The sequence below is a fragment of the Engraulis encrasicolus genome, chromosome 10 (genome assembly GCF_034702125.1).
Source record: "Engraulis encrasicolus isolate BLACKSEA-1 chromosome 10, IST_EnEncr_1.0, whole genome shotgun sequence".
NCBI lineage: Eukaryota > Metazoa > Chordata > Actinopteri > Clupeiformes > Engraulidae > Engraulis > Engraulis encrasicolus.
In genome coordinates this window covers 20,337,315-20,354,814 of record NC_085866.1, presented here as the reverse complement: position 1 = coordinate 20,354,814, position 17,500 = coordinate 20,337,315, and the positions used below count along the sequence as shown (strand labels likewise).

Genomic DNA, 17,500 nt, shown 5'->3' with positions numbered 1-17,500 from the left:
TATACGGTTGAGCAGTGTCTATGTGCATGTGGGGGCATATCAAAGTGGGCGGGTGTTAAGGCGGTATGATGGCGTGTGGTGTGTGACTATACTGTGTGTGTGTGTGCAGGTGTGTGTGTGTGTGTGTGTGTGTGTGTGTGTGTGTGTGTGTGTGTGTGTGTGTGTGTGTGTGTGTGTGTGTGTGTGTGTGTGTGTGTGTGTGTGTGTGCGACAGAGAGGTGCGTCTGTTCTCGGTGTGTGTGTGTGTGTGTGCGCGCGCGTGTGTGTGCGCGTGTGTGTTCTGGTTGGGAAGTCATTGTGCGTGTGTGTGCACGCATGTGTGTGTGTGTTCCAGTTGGGCAGTGCTACATGACACCTGAGGAATAGAGATACAGTCCACCTGTGTGTGTGTGTGTGTGTGTGTGTGTGTGTGTGTGTGTGTGTGTGTGTGTGTGTGTGTGTGTGTGTGTGTGTGTGTGTGTGTGTGTGTGTGTGTGTGTGTGTGTGTGTGTGTGTGTGTGTGAGTTCACCTGGTAGTGGGCTTCCGTTCATGCTCCATGAGACCTGTGGTGTGGGGATGCCGTCGGCCTCGCAGTCCAGCTTGACGTCCTCGCCGGGGGCATACAGCTGACTCACCGGCTTCACACGCCAGTAGGGGGCCGCTGAGGACAAGAAGACACACATGCGCACACACACACACACACACACATGTACGCACGTACGCACACACACACACACACACACACGCATACACACGCAGACGCACACACGCACACACGCACACACGCACACGCATACACACACATGCACATGCACACACACACACACACACACACACACACACACACACACACACACACACACACACACACACACACACACACACACACACACACACACACACACACACACACTCATGCACACACACGGATACACACACACACGGATACACACACACACACGGATACACACACACACACACACAGAGTCACTGAGCGTGTTACACTTAATAACACTAACAGTAGTGGGTGACTCGATATTATGGCACATATGAAACTCACTGACATAAAGCATGTAAAAGATAAAATAAATGTTAACATTTATAAAATGAAAAGTCTCAATTCTTGAGAGTTTTGAGAGATGTCTTTTACCAAGTGGTTTCAAAATCAGACATCAAGTGCACCTCCTTCACACCAAGAGGGCCTTAGACATAGCCTGATTTCCATAGACTGCAGTGATTCTCAAAGTGTGGTCCGGGGACCACTGGTGGTCCACCACAGAGCTCAGGTGATCTGTGAGGGTATTTCTACTTTTCCAAGACAAGCTAGCAGTGTGCTTTATTTGTAACATTAGTACAAAGCTTAACATTACATAGCGAAAGTCATATTTTCACCACAATAATGTGAATAAAAAGTAAGTGATCTGCATCAAAGTTAGCAGTGTCAAATTAGCACCCGTCAACTGTCAGTTCAGTTGATAGGTGGTCCCTGAACATTTTTGGAGGGACAAAGTGGTCCTCGGTCTGAAAATGTTTGAGAAACACTGCTCTAGACAGTCCTTCAACTCAAAACACCTCTAACATCATCTGAAGAGCTGCTCTTGAGGGAAATGGCACTTGTGAAAATCTGTGCCTATCTTGATTGGCTCTCACATAAGGCAAAGCTGTCTGTGAAGATTCCCATACATTCAGGTCACAGGTGTCAAAAGTGTTTTGGTCTCTGCAAAAAGGCTTCCTGTTCCACTTTCATTACATTTCATTATATTACTCTTAGCTGACACTTTTATCCACAGCGACTTACAGTTATTTACAGAGTATTGGTTACAGTCCTTGGAGCAATGTGGGGTTGGGTGCCTTCATGCTCAAGGGCACCTCAGCCATGGATGGAAGTGTGTTAGGAGAGATAAGGTTGCAATTCGAACATACAACCCTCTGACCTTAAGACCCAGGCCCAGTGTCCTACCGTTAGAGCCACATTCATTAATATTTGGTGTATAAACTCATGCTCACCCTCCACCACTACGTTGTAGACGTGCGTGACGGTGCCTTGTGAGTTGTTGGCGGTGCACTGGTACTGGCCCTCGTCGGCCTTCTGCACGTCGCTCAGGTGCAGCAGCGTGTTGCTGTTACGCCTTGTCACGCGCGTCTCTGACATCACGCTGTCCTTCTTCACCCAGCGCACCGACGGCGTCGGCCTGACGATAATGATGATGGAGGAGAAAGGGAGAGAGGGAAGAAAGAAATATTACATGTGTTTTATTATATTATGTGTCGTGTTTACAAATGTATACGTAAATGCAGGGCAAAGATATACGTGGCGTTCACAGTAAAGGAATGTACACGAAGCATGGAGATTACGATGGCAGATAGAGACAGGCTAAGATTGGATTACACTAGATTATCAATACACATGTACAACGCACGTGTGTTGTCCGTACACATGTACAAGTATATGCGATAAAGATAGGGATTGTTATTATACTGTATGCCTACACTGTACAGTGCTGCGCCAATGATGATAATGAAAATGCTCGAATAGAGGGAGGGAAGACACTGGAATATGTTCAATTGTATTTAGCATGCGTGTATGCAGTAAGTCCAACTGCAATGTGATGTACAAACATATACAGGTATACAGGTATACAGGTATACAGGTTTATGACGTGGTGTTCAGGGCAAAGAGCAAAGGGATAGTCCATAGATTATAAAATAAGACTATGGTTTGGTTTATTTGTGGATTTAGGAAGACAATGGGTATCCAAGGGATTACATGTAAAAGCGTAAATAACACTTATTTCCAACATGGTCCCTATAGATTATATGACGATGGGATAGAAACGGGCAAGAGATTACATTAGTCTTTCATTTCTGTTCGGACCCTCACTCCATGATGTCGAAATTTGTTGCAATTTGTAGCACCTTCTGATAGTCCCTTCGATTTCACATGAAGTCACCATGACTTTGCTGAAAATAAACAACCTTTTTTTTCTGGGTTTAACGTTAACATGCAACCTTAGATATCCACTGACATTATGGAAAGATTAGACCCGTGCACATTCTTCCTCATCATTGCCGGTGACAAGGTAGTTAATTTTTGGGAGAGTCACAGAGATTGGTGAAAATTGCAACACCGCAGAGCATTCGCAAAATTGCAACGCAGTCTCACCCCAAGTAGTCAATTTCTGACAACCTTGGACCAGACGGCAATTTTGACGTCTTGGGTATTCCTTCCACGTCACATTTTGACTATGTGGCCTAACCCTAAACCTATTCCTAAACCTAACCTCAATGACGTTATGCTGCCACAAGGGGGCGCCTTTGAGGACATAGTCAAAATGTGACGTGGAAGGAATACCCAAGACGTCAAAAATTGCAGTCTTGGGGTGTCAAAAATTGAGTAGTCAAAAATTGACTACTTGGGGTGAGACTGTGTAGAAAATTGAGAAGAAACAATAAAAGAGCTTCGTTGCAAAATGGCATGTATCCATTTTGAAACATTTTGGGGAATTGACATTTTTTGTATTGGACCTTCCATTACATGGCATCGCAAAATGCTTGTTATAGGCCTATAGGTGTAAAAAGTGTGTTCTCAAAATATTTGAATATTATTTTGCCATGAAAGTCTTCAGTTAGAGTTAAGCTGAATTTGTTGATTGTGTTGAAGTAGCAACAATCACAATCCTGAAGGTAATGTGTACTACTTTCATTATGTGTAGAGCACCAAGTTGAAGATGATGAGGATGAGGAGGAGGAGGAAGAGGAGGAGATAGAGGATGGAGGAGGAAGATGAGGAGGAGGAGGAGGAGGATGGAGGAAGAGGAGGAGATGATGGAGGAGGAGGAGGAGGAGGAGGAGGAGGAGGAGGAGGAGGAGGAGGAGGAGGATGGCTAGATGGAGACTGGGGACAGATTAGATTATATTAGACATGTCATGTGCATTGTTAGCAGAGAAGATTAGCGATACTATATCGATTCCCAAGGAAATTATTCACTGCCATTACACATGTATAAATACAGGGCAGAAAAAAAGTGGTGTTCAGGGTAATGAAATGTGGCAGAAGGGAGGGAGTAGGGGAGAGAGAGAGAGAGAGAGAGAGAGAGAGAGAGAGAGAGAGAGAGAGAGAGAGAGAGAGAGAGAGAATGAGGGTGAGAAAATGGTGGAAGAAAGAGAAAATGGAGATATAGGTAGCATGACAAAAGAGGTCAATGTCAAGGGCGGTACTTAAGAGTGGGGGGTTGGGCCTACAGCAGCCTTCACAGGGGCCGGTGGAGCACTGTTATCAGGTTGGAGAGGGAGAACGACATAATTTCCTTTCAAGAGTACCCTTTTCTTCTTGGAGCGGGCGTCACTATTAATTATTTAATCTCTGAGGGTGCTGGCCCAAATATTAGATTCAATGTTTCAAGAAGGAGGCCGCACCTAACAGAGCCATGTTTTTTTTATTGCACAAACGCATTTCGGCGTGTGCCTTCTTCAGTGGCGAAGGCACACGCCAAAACGCGTTTGTGCAATAAAACAACACTGCTCTGCAAGGTGCGGCCTCCTCCTTCCGCACTCTCGGGTGTAATTTCTGCAGTGTAATCCAGGCGTAATTCAGCGTCTTTTGAAGAAGGCTTAGGCTAAAACGTCTGTCTGTTTATCATGCTAACCCTGGATTAAACTGCAGGAATTACACCCGAGATAGAGACATGCAGTGGCAGACATACAGTAAGGGCATATACAGTACTGTATGCTGGAAGACACCAGACACATACAGTACGTAGATACAGGTAGACAGACACTAACAGACAGACAGAGTGACAGACAGAGACAGACAGATACTAGTATATTAAACGAATAGAGGGGTGAAAGAGATACAGAAAAAATTGACAAGACATGAAGAGTTCAGATGCAAAACCCCCTAAGTGCCTTTTCAGAAAATAATCTTAATTATTTTTTATTTAATACAAAGCTATCAAAATTGCATATTGTTTTATTTTATGTATGTAGTATAACTATTTATATGTATTATCAAGTACATGAATGTAAACCAAACCAACAACAGGGTTCTCTAAAAATGAAGAGTTCAGATGCAAAACCCCCTAAGTGCCATTGCAAAAAATAATCTTGATTCATTTTTATTTAATATAAAGCTATCAAAATTGCATATTATTTTATTTTATGTATGTAACATAACTATTTATATGTATTATCAAGTACATAAATGTAAACCAAACCAACAACGGCGTTCTCTAAAAATATAGAAGTGCAGGTCTTCAGAAATGGAGTTAGGGGGTTTTGCATCTGAACTCTTCAAATATAGAAGTGCAGGTCTTCAGAAATGGAGTTAGGGGGTTTTGCATCTGAACTCTTCACATGCTCACTGACAGATAGAAAAAAAGACAGGCAGACAGACCGACAGACAGACAAACAGACACTCTAACATGCACCCACACAACCAGGCCAACAGACAGACAGTCTTCCACTCATTCAGACAGATATAAATGGCTCATTCTTTTGAAACTCAGTTGTCGGTAGATCCGAGTTTGTTCTCCCGACAACCGTTGTAAATGCGTTCTATTGCAGCAGCTGGAGACAATATAAATGTCTGAAAACACTAATGTTAAACGAACTCAGAGGACACGGAGCTGCTCAGAGTTTGTGTTTCGGGACCCTGAGTTTAGTCTCCGTTCTTTTGCTCTTTCCCGAGGCGGAGGTCTGCGTTTCCGACAATCAAAGTTTTCAAAGAATGCACTTAAAGACAGATGCGGTGGACAGACAGACAGGTGTGGTGTGAGACTCAGCCCTGTACGATGCACTCCACACATTCAGACAGACATAAAGACAGACGCGGTGGACAGACAGACAGGTCAGGTGTGAGACTCACAGCAGGCCCAGGCCAGCAGACAGACAGTTTTCCACACATTCAGACAGACATAAAGACAGATGCGGTGGACAGACAGACAGGTGGACAGACAGGTGTGGTGTGAGACCCACAGGTCCTGTACGATGCAGACAGACAATTTTCCACCCATTCAGACAGACATAAAGACATAAAGATGCGGTGGACAGACAGGTGTGGTGAGACTCACAGGCCCTGTACGATGCACTCCACACATTCAGACAGACATAAAGCCAGACAGGTGTGGTGCGGTGGACAGACAGACAGACAGGTGGACAGACAGACAGGTGTGGTGTGAGACTCACAGGCCCTGTACGATGCACTCCAGCTGCAGCGTCTGTCCCCTCAGCACGTGGTAGGAGCTACGGGAGCCGGTCGGCCTCAGCATCTGGGGACGACGCTTACGGGCCACCGTATCAGCTGGGGAGACAAAGAGGAGAGAGAGTAGGGGGAAGAGAGGGGGAAAGGGAGGTGGGGGGAGAGAGTAGGGAGAGAGCAAAATGGGAGGAGGAGAGAAGGGGAATACAGAAGAGGGAGATAAATAGAGGGAGAGATAGAGAGAGAGAAAGAGAGAGCGGGGGAGAGAGAGAGAGACAAAGGGAGAGAGAGATGGGGAGAGAGGTGGAAAGAGAGGAGGGATAGAGAGATAGAGGGGGGAAAGAGAGAGGGGGGATAGAGGAGGGGGAATAGAGGAGGGAGAGAGAGAGAGAGAGAGAGATAGAGAGATAAAGGCAGAGAGAGAAAGATGGATAGAGCGAGGGTGAGAGGGAAAGAGATACAGAAAGTGGGACAGAGAGGAAAAAACAGACATACAGAGAGATGAAGCAAGAGAGAGTTTGGAGGAGAGGAGTGGGAGGTGGAGTGAGAGAGAGAGAGAGAAACATCAAGGGGAAAAGAGAGAATGGGCGAAGGAAAAGCACAGAGAGCAAAAGAGATAGAAAGAGAAAAATGGGACAGTGGGAGAGAAAGAGACAAACCAAAAGAGACAGATAAAGAGAGAGGGGGGGTAGAGAGAGAGAGAGAGAGAGAGAGAGAGAGAGAGAGAGAGAGAGAGAGAGAGAGAGAGAGAGAGAGAGAGAGAGATGGAGAGATAAAAACAGACAGAAAGAGAGTCAGTCATTCAGGACTCATCCATATGCAGCAGTGGTCAGTAGAGACGCCCCCACAGCCATGCATCCAGCACAGAACAGCAGTAGCATCACCGACTGCAGCGGACCTCCCTCCCTTGGAACAGTGGCATCATGGTAGAGTAGGCTGCCTTTACCGCTTCATCTGCTGTCCAGTGTGTGTGTGTGTGTGTGTGTGTGTGTGTGTGTGTGTGTGTGTGTGTGTGTGTGTGTGTGTGTGTGTGTGTGTGTGTGTGTGCGTGTGTGTTCCTGTGTGTGTTCCTGTGTGTGTGTGTGTGTGTGTGTGTGTGTGTGTGTGTGTGTCTGTGTGTGTGTCTGTGTCTGTGTCTGTGTGTGTTCCTGTGTGTGTGTGTGTTTCTCAGTGCGTGTGTGTGTGTGTCTGTATCTGTGTCTGCAGTGGCCCAAAAGAGAACAGTAGCACGCTAGGCTAACTCTACAATACCTCTTCATCTGTGGGCTACCATGTCATACTAACACATTGTACTGCACATATGCCTCTCTCACCCCCACTGGTCCACCTGTCACAGGGCCTGCTGCCCTTAGCTGTCTCAGGCTTCAGTATATGCATGTGTAACCAAGGTCTTCCTGGTCCCGCACAGCCCAGACCCAGTCATGAACCTGTGAACGTACAGCCGCTCCGGCATGGAAAGCAGAGGCAAATCCCATCGCCCAACATTGTGTGTGTGTGTGTGTTTGTGTGTGTGTGCATGCGTGCGTGCATGCATGCGGGCGGGCGTGCATGCGTGCGTGTGTGTGTATGTGTGTGACTAAGACAGGCAATGCATTCTGTTTCAGGTAATGTATGTGTGCAACCTTGACAGGGGATCTGATGTTCATTTCATATCCATCAATCAAAGTCATTTTCAAATGCCATTCAAGATCAATAAAGTCTATCTGGCTGTCTATCTATTTTTGATACGGGCATATATTTCATTCATTCCCAGATTGTAATCCATTTAAATGCAATGATAACTGACAGGCTCAATCTTTGACCTGGATGACTATAATACTTGCGTTGCAAGGCATGTCTGCTTCGGCTGCTTTGTAATCATTGACAACATTAAATCAATATCCACATTCACGCTGTGTGTGTGTGTGTGTGTGTGTGTGTGTGTGTGTGTGTGTGTGTGTGTGTGTGTGTGTGTGTGTGTGTGTGTGTGTGTGTGTGTGTGTGTGTGTGTGTGTGTGTGTGTGTGTGTGTGTGTGTGTGTGTGTGTGTGTGTGTGTACTTCTGTACGTATGCGTAGCACAAGGGTGATTAGAGAATATGAGACGGGCTCCAGAAGTGAATGGTGCAGGTGTAGCCACTGTGTGAGTATGAATAAGTCTGTGCGTGCGTGCATGTGTGCGTGCGTGCGGCGACGAGAGGAGAATATGGTGTGTGGGCTGACATAGAGGATGTTGCAAGATTAATCACAAAGTGTGAATAGGTGTGGGTGTGTGTGCGTGCCTGTGTGTAATTGTATTGTATATGTGTTTCTGTCACTTGCAGTACATATGAAGAGTAACATGGTGAATGAGCTGACTTAGTGCATGTTGCAGGTGGAATCGCTGTGTGTGTGAACAAGTGTGTTTGTGTGTGCGTGTGTGTGTGAGCATGTGTGTGTGTGTGAGCATGTGTGTGTGTGTGTGTGTGTGTGTGTGTGTGTGTGTGTGTGTGTGTGTGTGTGTGTGTGTGTGTGTGTGTGTGTGTGTGTGTGTGTGTGTGTGTGTGTGTGTGTGTGTGTGTGTGTGTGTGTGTGTTTTAAGGCTATGCTACTTGTGTTTAAATCACTAAATGGAATGGGACCCACATATCTACTGGATATGTTTCAGCTGTATGCACCAACTAGGTCACTAAGGTCAACGGAGAAGAATTTGCTGGTGATTCCAAAAGTCAAAACAAAGTGTGGAGAGGCAGCCTTTAGCTTCTATGCTTCAAAGCTTTGGAACCAGCTTCCAGATGACATAAAAAATGCACCCACTATTGATAGCTTTAAATCTAGACTCAAGACAAAGCTGTTCTCAGATGCTTTCCCCTAGCTTAAATTACTTATTCTTATTATTTTTATTTTTTATTTAATTTGTTTCATTTTATTTTATTTTATTTTATTTTATTTTATTATTTTTACCTTATGTTTTATCTTAATGTTTTTAAATGCTTTTTGACTCTAATTCATTTCCTTCTTTCTTCCCTGTTTCCTTTCATTTACATTTGTTAACTTTGTGAAGCACATTGAGTTGCACCTGTGTATGAAATGCGCTATATAAATAAACTTGCCTTGCCTTGCCTTGTGTGTGTGTGTGTGCATGTATGTGTATGTGTGTGTGTGCGTGCGTGCATGCGTGCGTGTTAGGGCTGTAATGATTTTGTACTGAACCGAGAAATCGTGATACACAGAGTCACGATACTGTATCGCGATATAAGGAGGCAGTATCGTCATACGCCCTTTTAACGTTTTGATACCCATCAGCCCAGAAAACATAGTGCTTCCAAGCATAATCATTGTTATATAGAAACTTTTCTAAAAGTATTAGTAGCCTCTTGTAACCTATTCTACCTCTTCTACCTATTCTACCTCTATTCATAAAGTTTATAATGTTGGCANATGTGAAATCGNGGTGTATCGAACCGTAGGTCATGAATCGTGATACAAACCGAATCATGAGTTGAGTGTATCGTTACAGCCCTAGTGTGTGTGTATGTGTGTCACTTACAGACGACGAGGGTGATGGGCTCCTTGGAGAACATGGTGCGAGCGCTCAGGTAGTGCATGTTGCAGGTGGAATCGCTGTGTGTGTGTGTGTATAAGCGTGTGCGTGTGTGTGTGCATGCATGTGTGTTTGTGGGAGCATGTGTGTGTGTGTGTGTGTCACTTACAGACAACGAGTGTGATGGGCTCCTTGGAGAACATGGTTCGAGCACTGAGGTAGTGCATGTTGCATTTATAGTTATAGCGTGTGTGTGTGTGTGTGTGTGTGTGTGTGTGTGTGTGTGTGTGTGTGTGTGTGTGTGTGTGTGTGTGTGTGTGTGTGTGTGTGTGTGTGTGTGTGTGTGTGTGTGTGTGTGTGTGTGCGTGTGTGCGTGTGTGTGTCTGTGTGTGCGTGCATGTGGGTCTGTGGGTGTATGTGTGTGTAAATATGTATCACTTACAGACGACGAGGGTGATGGGCTCCTTGGAGAACATGGTGCGAGCGCTCAGGTAGTGCATGTTGCAGGTGTAGTCGTCGCGGCTGTCGCCCACCTTGGTGTTGGAGAAGTACAGGTTGCCGTCCAGGCCCTGAACCACACGCTGATTCGTCTCAAAGTGATGCAGAGCTGGAGGAAGACAAGGAAGGGGCAACGAGTTCAGAGGAGGGAAAATTATGTAAAGGTGGAAATACAGGTCGCCATTCAGGTTGCCATCATGTGATGCAGAGCTGTAAGATGACAGAAGACAAAGGCTAATAGAATGCATGTAGCTAACATTGATTAGTATATTAGAACCAATGGTAGCCCCTTAAAGGGGTATGCCACTATTTTGGGGCTTAATACAGTTAAAATTGTTGGCTGGGGTTTATAAAGGTGGTAAAGTGTCTTATTTTTCATGTTAAGCGTTGTCTTGCTTTAAGACAAGTTAAAAGAGGGAGCATATCGCTAAGCTAGTGAAAGTCAATGGATCCGTGTACATGCTACACGGGTCCATTGACTTTCACTAGCTTAGCGACATGCTCCTTTTAACTTGTCTTAAAGCAAGACAACGGCTTACATGGAAAATAAGACACTTTACCACCTATATAAATCCCGGCCAACGATTTTAACTGTATTACTGTAAGCCCCAAAATAGTGGCATACCCCTTTACACAAACCATTCCACCACTGGAAGGTTGTAGTAGTGACTGAAATAGCTTTACCACCATAGTACTACACCACTATGACAGTGCACAGGGTCGTTAGTAATACATTACAACTTGCCATTCATTGCCATTCTGGTAACAGCGAATTTATAACAGGGGCCCTGTCTTAAGGGGTTAGTCTGAACACATTGCACTTGCTACCTGCCCTTCTGATTAGATGCTAAACTGCATTTCATTACGCTGTGTTTTGCATGTGTAATGGCAATAAAGTTGGATCCAAGATAATCTAATCTACTAAACAGGAAGAAGAAATGACACTACAGCATTTACTGTGTGTGGCGCACAGCTTGAAGAAGCACAGCAAGAAAGACAATACAGAATAAAGAAATACAATACAAAAGAGGAGATACATACAGCATTTGGCTATTGGATACAATGTATGTGGTTGTCAGAGAGCAAGCCAAATATATGAAAACTGTACTATAACGATGTAAAATAAAAAAGGAAATGTGATTGTGTGTGGTCTCCACCCTCATCCCTACTGTAGCAGACGTGCCCTTGAGCAAGCCATCTAACCCCACATTGCTCCAGGGACCATGCCCTGGACGGACGACGTGAATGGTGTCAGAAGCTTTGCTCAAGGGCACTTGAATCATGGATGAGAGTGCAGAAAAGCAGAGTTACTTACTGCCTTCCCCGTGTTCCTCACTCCCTTGACAACAAGGACTGGAATCTGTGTTCTTCCAGTCTGTCTGTCTGTCTGTCTGTCTGTCTGTCTGTCTGTCTGTCTGTCTGTATGTCTGTCTGTCTGTCTGTCTGTCTGTCTGTCTGCCTGTCTGTCTGTCTGTCTGCCTGTCTGTCTGTCTGTCTGTCTGTCTGTCTGTCTGTCTGTCTGTCTGTCTGTCTGTCTGTCTGTCTGTCTGTGTGTGTACTTGCTTCTGTCCCCTCCAGTGTATGATAGCGGGGATGTTGTGACTTGTTAGCTGGATGTCAGCATGGTATCTGTCTGTCTGTCTACTTACTCCTATCCATCCAGTGCAGGCGGAATATTGTCTGTCTGTCTGCCTGTCTGTCTGCCTGCTTGTCTCCCTGCCTGTCTGTCTGTCTGCCTGCCTACCTGTCTGTCTGTCTGTCTGCCTACCTTCCTGTTGTCTGTCTGTCTGTCTGTCTGTCTGTCTGTCTGTCTATATGTCTGTCATCGGCCTGTCTGCCCATCTGCCTGCCTGTCTGTCTGCCCGTCTGCCTGTCTGCCTGCTTGCATGCCTGCTTGTTGTCTGTTTGTCTGTCTGTCTGAGTACTTACTCCTGTCCATCCAGTGTATGTTGGGGGGCAGGATGCTGGCGGGGGGGTTGCACTCCAGCACCACCTTGTCCCCCTGGTCCACCTTCATCTTCAGCACCTTCTTCTCCTTGCCCATGGTGGGGGGGTCTGGAGACGACAAGAAAAGACAACAAGTACAGTACATGAGTCGAGTGGTGGGAAGTCAGAGACAACAAAACAACAGCAAGTGCATGAGCGGGTGGGAGGGAATGCATCAAAATAAGACACACATCAGCAGGGAAGCCGACAGTAGGGCAAACGGGTTTAGCCCAGGGCCCAGGGAGAGAGGGGGCCCAGAATTGGGTCCTCTTTACATTGTATGCATTGGGTTTGGGGCCCTTTGAGATGAATTTGTCCTGGGCCCGGCCAAAGCTATCAGCGGTCCTGCACATCGGCAAAGAAGAGCAAGTGGATGAGAGTGACAACAAAAACAAGGTCAAGCCCGGCGAGAGCGACAGAGGTTTCAGAGAATTTTATCTGACATCTAGAATAGTTTTGTTTGTTTGTTGTTGTTGTTGCTGTTGCTGTTGCTGTTGTCGTTGTTGTTGTTGTTGTCGTTGCGGTAAGTCAGATTGTAAAAAGAGCTTCAACACACAATACTTAGACAATTCATGCTGAGAGAATAACACCAAATATTCTGCTTAGGGTAAGATTTCTGGTTCATTTTTCATTTATACTGTACAGGAGAATGTCGTCCATGTATAATGTGGTGTGGTAATGTAGCACAGCTGTGATGACTGCAAGAGTATTAGCCAGGCTAAGTCCTCCTAGTGACGCAACAACTTCAGCATTGCTTCTATTCAGGCCAAGAGCAATACGAATATCGTTTCTGAGGTCCTGAAAAAACGGGAACTCCTCCCGCCATTGGCAAACTAAGGGAGGCGGGTCAACCATGTCGTCTCGGAAATGTTAATTGTAATGCTTTTGGTCAGACCAAGTCTCGAAGAGATTTGAAAGTCAATGATAATCAGGCTACAAGAGAATGTCAATATAAGCTATAAAACAGATATATGCTGTACCATAGCTGTGATCATTAGCTGTTTCTTATCTTGTGTTTGATCCAAGAGTAGGCCTACTCTCTAAATGTTGAATTTGAAATAGGCCTATTTAGCGAGTCTTTCTCTTGTTATGCTTGTTTTTGTTTTGTTTTGTTTTGTTTTTGTTTTTGTTATGTGTTATGTGCTGTATGCTGCAGCAGCTTTGTAATTGTCCAAAACAAATTTCCTGCGAGACAAATAAAAGTAATCTTGAATCTTGACCTTGAATCTTGAATTAACACAGCTCCTTCAAGGGAACATATAACAGTGTGACAGCCTGTTTTTAATAATGTACCGTGTCAGTGGTGGCACTTACCATTGACCAGGGAATAACGAGGACCAATATCATGGGCTAATAATACCATAGTACCACACAGGTATCCATTTCTCTGCCTCACTGCCTCTACATCTTATATGTACATGGACATACTGCATATCACATAAAAATGTGTGCGTGCTAGTGTGTGTGTGTGTGTGTTTTTGTGTTTGTGTTTGTGTTTGTGTTTGTGCGTGTGCGTGTGTGTGTGCATGTGTTTGTATCTGTGTGTGTGTGTGTGTGTGTGTGTGTGATGCAGTGGGGCTTGCAGTGATGCATTCTGGGTAGGAGCGGCGCGGGGCTGGGCTGGGCTGGCGTGTGCTGTGCTGTGATGAGCAGTGCACTATAGGGTCAGCGAAGGAGCTGCAGGGACTGTCTTTTCAAATCAGCTCGCCCTTCAAGACTGTGGCAGCCATTTCCCCCAAGAGCAAGAAGTGTGTGTCTGCTGTGTGTGCTGTGTGTGCAGTGTGTGTGTGTGTGTGCTGTGCTGTGCTGTGCTGTGTGTGTGTGTGTGTGTGTGTGTGTGTGTGTGTGTGTGTCTGCTGTGTCTGCTGTGTTTGCTCAGTGTGTGCTGCGCTATGTGTGTGTGTGTGTGTGTGTGTGTGTGTGTGTGTGTGTGTGTGTGTGTGTGTCTGCTGTGTCTGGTGTGTGCTGCGCTGTGTGTGTGTGTGTGTGTGTGTGTGTGTGTGTGTGTGTGTGTGTGTGTGTGTGTGTGTGTGTGGTGTTGTGCTGTGCTGTCCATTCGCTCTGTGTGTGTGTGCATGTGTGCGTGTGTGTGTGTGTGCTTGCTTGTGTCATGCGCGCGTGTGTGTGCGCATGTGTGTGTGTGTTTGTGTGAGAGAGAGAGAGATTTGAATCTGCGTGTGTGTGTAAGTGTGTGAGCAGTGAGGAGGAAAAAACTTGTGTTGTGTCGTTCAGTCCAGCGCTGCGTGTGCAAACTGACTCGACTCTGCTTTGTACAGGCGCCGCAGCCCTGATTGGAACAGTGATGTAGTTCTCCTTTCACCCATTGATACCTAAAGCACCTGCAAGAACACCCTGCTGAATGCCTAAGGGCTTGTTGGGAAAGTTGCCCTTAGCCTATAAAAACCTAAATATCTCACACTCTGATGCACATAAAAACATGAAAGAAGTTGCATTTAAACCCTATGACCCTCATCTTGCATTCGAAAGTGTTTCATTCAGTTGTAACATACCCACATTTTTAGCAGAGAGCTAAAATCTCAAGAGCCTGAATGCAGCGTATATGGCGCCCCAGGCACCAAATGTCAAACAACATATACACAGCATCAGGAGAAAATGGGTTAAAATCCTGAGTCTACAGAGCAGTGGAGGTCAGGCAGAGATAATAATGAACAAGATCAGCAAGAAAAACAGACACACAGAGAGCGAAAACAACCAACAGCAGCAGCATTTTGTAAAACCTGCGCCTTGTTTTTCTGTCAGTAATTATCTGTCCTATCTGCAAGATGGCGACGAGAGCCTCGCTCAAATTATACTTAATGAGTGAGTCAGAGGCACAGCTTGGACACACACACACACGCACACACACACATACACCCACCATGTCTATACACATGCAGAGCAGAGCAGTGTGTGTGTGTGTGTGTGTGTGTGTGTGTGTGTGTGTGTGTGTGTGTGTGTGTGTGTGTGTGTGTGTGTGTGTGTGTGTGTGTGTGTGTGTGTGTGTGTGTGTGTGTGTGTGTGTGTGTGTGTGTGTGTGTGTGTGTGTGTGTGTGTGTGTGTGTCTTGAATGGTCCTCTGAGCTTGCTCCCCTCTGAGCAGAGGTGAGTGTGTGTGCACTCCCCTCTGAGCCCGTAACACACTGGTGTGTGTGTGTGTGCCTGTGTATGCATGTGTGTGCGTGTGTGTGTGCGTGTGTGTGTGCCTGTCTGTCTGCCAGCCTGCGTGCGTGCGTGCGTGTGTGTGTGTGTGTGCGCGTGCGTCTGTGTGTGCGTGCCTCTGTGTGTGAGTGCATGCATGTGTGTCTGTGTGCCTTCCCCTCTGAGCTCTCCCTCTCCTTATCCCACTGGTGTGTTTCTTGTGTGCGTGCGTCCATGCGTGCCTGCATGTGTGTGTGTGTGTGTGTGTACGTGCGTCCGTGCCTGCCTGCCTGCCTGCCTGCGTGAGTGTGTGCGTGCCTGCCTGCCTGCGTGCCTGCGTGCGTGCGTGCGCGCATACGTGCGTGCAGACGTGCGTGCATACGTGCGTGCGCCTTCCCCTCTGAGCTCCCCCTCTCCTTATCCCACCGGGGCTCCTGTTGTCCTCCTGGAGGAGGCTCGCATGTCATCAGCCCAGTTACTAACGGTAACGGTTGTCAGGGAAACCAGGAGAGGTCGGGGCGGCCGGATGGATGGAGCACAGAGGATCCAGGTGGGTAGATGATAGGATAGCGAGATGGAAAGATGCCTCTTGGAATTGTTATTGAAGCCAAGCCAGCCTGATATTTGACTTCTGTGAACCTGATTGGAGGAACATATCGGATGTGCAGGGCCGGTTTTAAGGCACTGGCAAGATATGACTTCAGCCTAGGGGGCCCCCACCTGCCAAGAGGCCCCTGATTGTTCAAAATTGTTGAAAAAAATGCTGAATTGTGACAGAATGCACAATTGAAAAATTCTTGTGTCGTGTTGGGTTACAGTTACTGTAGTAGACATGTTATCCTTAATTCCTAGCTCGTAATTATGACACTGTCTATGTACATTTGTCACGAAATTCCCCTTCAGGGGGGTCCCACAACAACCTGTAGCCTAGGGGCCCACGGCCATCTTATTCCGGCCCTGCTATCTGATGTGGTCGCCAGGGTAAGAGCACTAAGCCGGTAATATAAAGACATGTTTGGCGGATGAAGAGGAAATGAAACAAGTGCTGGATTTTATTGAGGCCGGGACTAGCAAGCCCACAAAACACGCAGCCAATGTTACAGCCTCGTAAAAAATAGCTTGTAGTATGTTCTTCATCATAAAAAAATCATTAGATTGCTGGTTGTAAGAAATGAATTGAACAATGATGGCGAATTAATAACAGCTATTCTATTCATTGCTTTCTTCACCCCGACCCTTCTGCATGACAGTTAATTGCATACTGTGAGAATAAAACAGTATCAATTTTCAATTAGGTTACTAAATCACCAAGGGTGTTTTCATTAGAGATTTTATTATGGTCTGCTTCTGTGTTAATAAAATATAATGTTTTGCAAACAAGTTAGATTATAACCCTACTTCCCCTCCTGCATATAGTGTTAAATATTCTTCACTCACTTTCAGATATATTTTAATGCGATTTGATCTATTTTTGCCACCATCATTTTCATTTAAAAAAATGCATGGAGAAAAGATTTCTGAAATGGAGGGTGTAGAGGTGCACTTCAAAGACGAGCGTCATGTCCCTCTGATCCTAAAAACAAAGCCAACGCTCGCTGGCTCGGCTCGGCTCGGCTCGGCTGTGCGGGTGTGTTTGTTCGCATTCAGGGCCGCTGACAGCTTTGGCTGGGACGGAGACAAAGTCATCTGAAAGCCGACACCCCCCCCCCCCCCCCCCCCCCCCCCCCCCCCCCCCCCCCCTCCAATACATATAATGTAATGAGGACCCAATTCTGGGCCCCCTCTCTCCCTGGGCCCGGGAAAACTGACCCCTTTGTTCCCCCTGTCGGCTTCCTTGCTGTGTTTGCACTTGACAAGCTCTGTGATCTCCCAACTTTGGCTGGGACCGAGAAAAAGTCATCTGAAAGCCCCCCCCAACACATACAACGTAATGAGGACCAATTTTGGGGCCTCCCTCTCTCCTTGGGCCCGGGAAAACTGACCCATTTGTCCCCGCTGTCGGCTGCCTTGGTGTTTGCACTTGACAAGCTCTGTGATCCCCCTGCTGTGTCCCTGCTCAGCTCAGCGGGGGTGGCTGCTAAAGATGGTTGGGATGGGATGGGGCCCAAATGTATTATTGCCTCTCAGACGGCCCCGAGTGTCTCCTGAACTGAAGATGGGGTAGATCAGGACAAGTCATGCTGCCCACCAGTCGACTTAGCAG

At 46.3% G+C, this 17,500-nt stretch overlaps 1 protein-coding gene across 5 annotated transcripts in view; it reads right to left on the bottom strand.

The window, feature by feature from the left end:
- l1cama (L1 cell adhesion molecule, paralog a) overlaps positions 1–17,500 on the bottom strand; it is a 66,331-nt gene that overhangs the window by 38,524 nt on the left and 10,307 nt on the right. For 4 of the 5 annotated variants that reach the window (XM_063208337.1, XM_063208336.1, XM_063208334.1 and 1 more), the window contains exons 1-4: positions 9,683–9,750; positions 6,164–6,278; positions 1,988–2,172; positions 510–641 (exon numbers count right to left, since the gene is read on the bottom strand). In XM_063208337.1, coding sequence (XP_063064407.1) covers positions 510–641; positions 1,988–2,172; positions 6,164–6,278; positions 9,683–9,740 — 490 coding nt within the window. In that variant the 5' untranslated portion in view covers positions 9,741–9,750. Of the gene's footprint in view, positions 1–509; positions 642–1,987; positions 2,173–6,163; positions 6,279–9,682; positions 9,751–10,118; positions 10,284–12,103; positions 12,230–17,500 lie in introns of those variants that run through there. The other variant, XM_063208338.1, reaches the window with a different exon arrangement.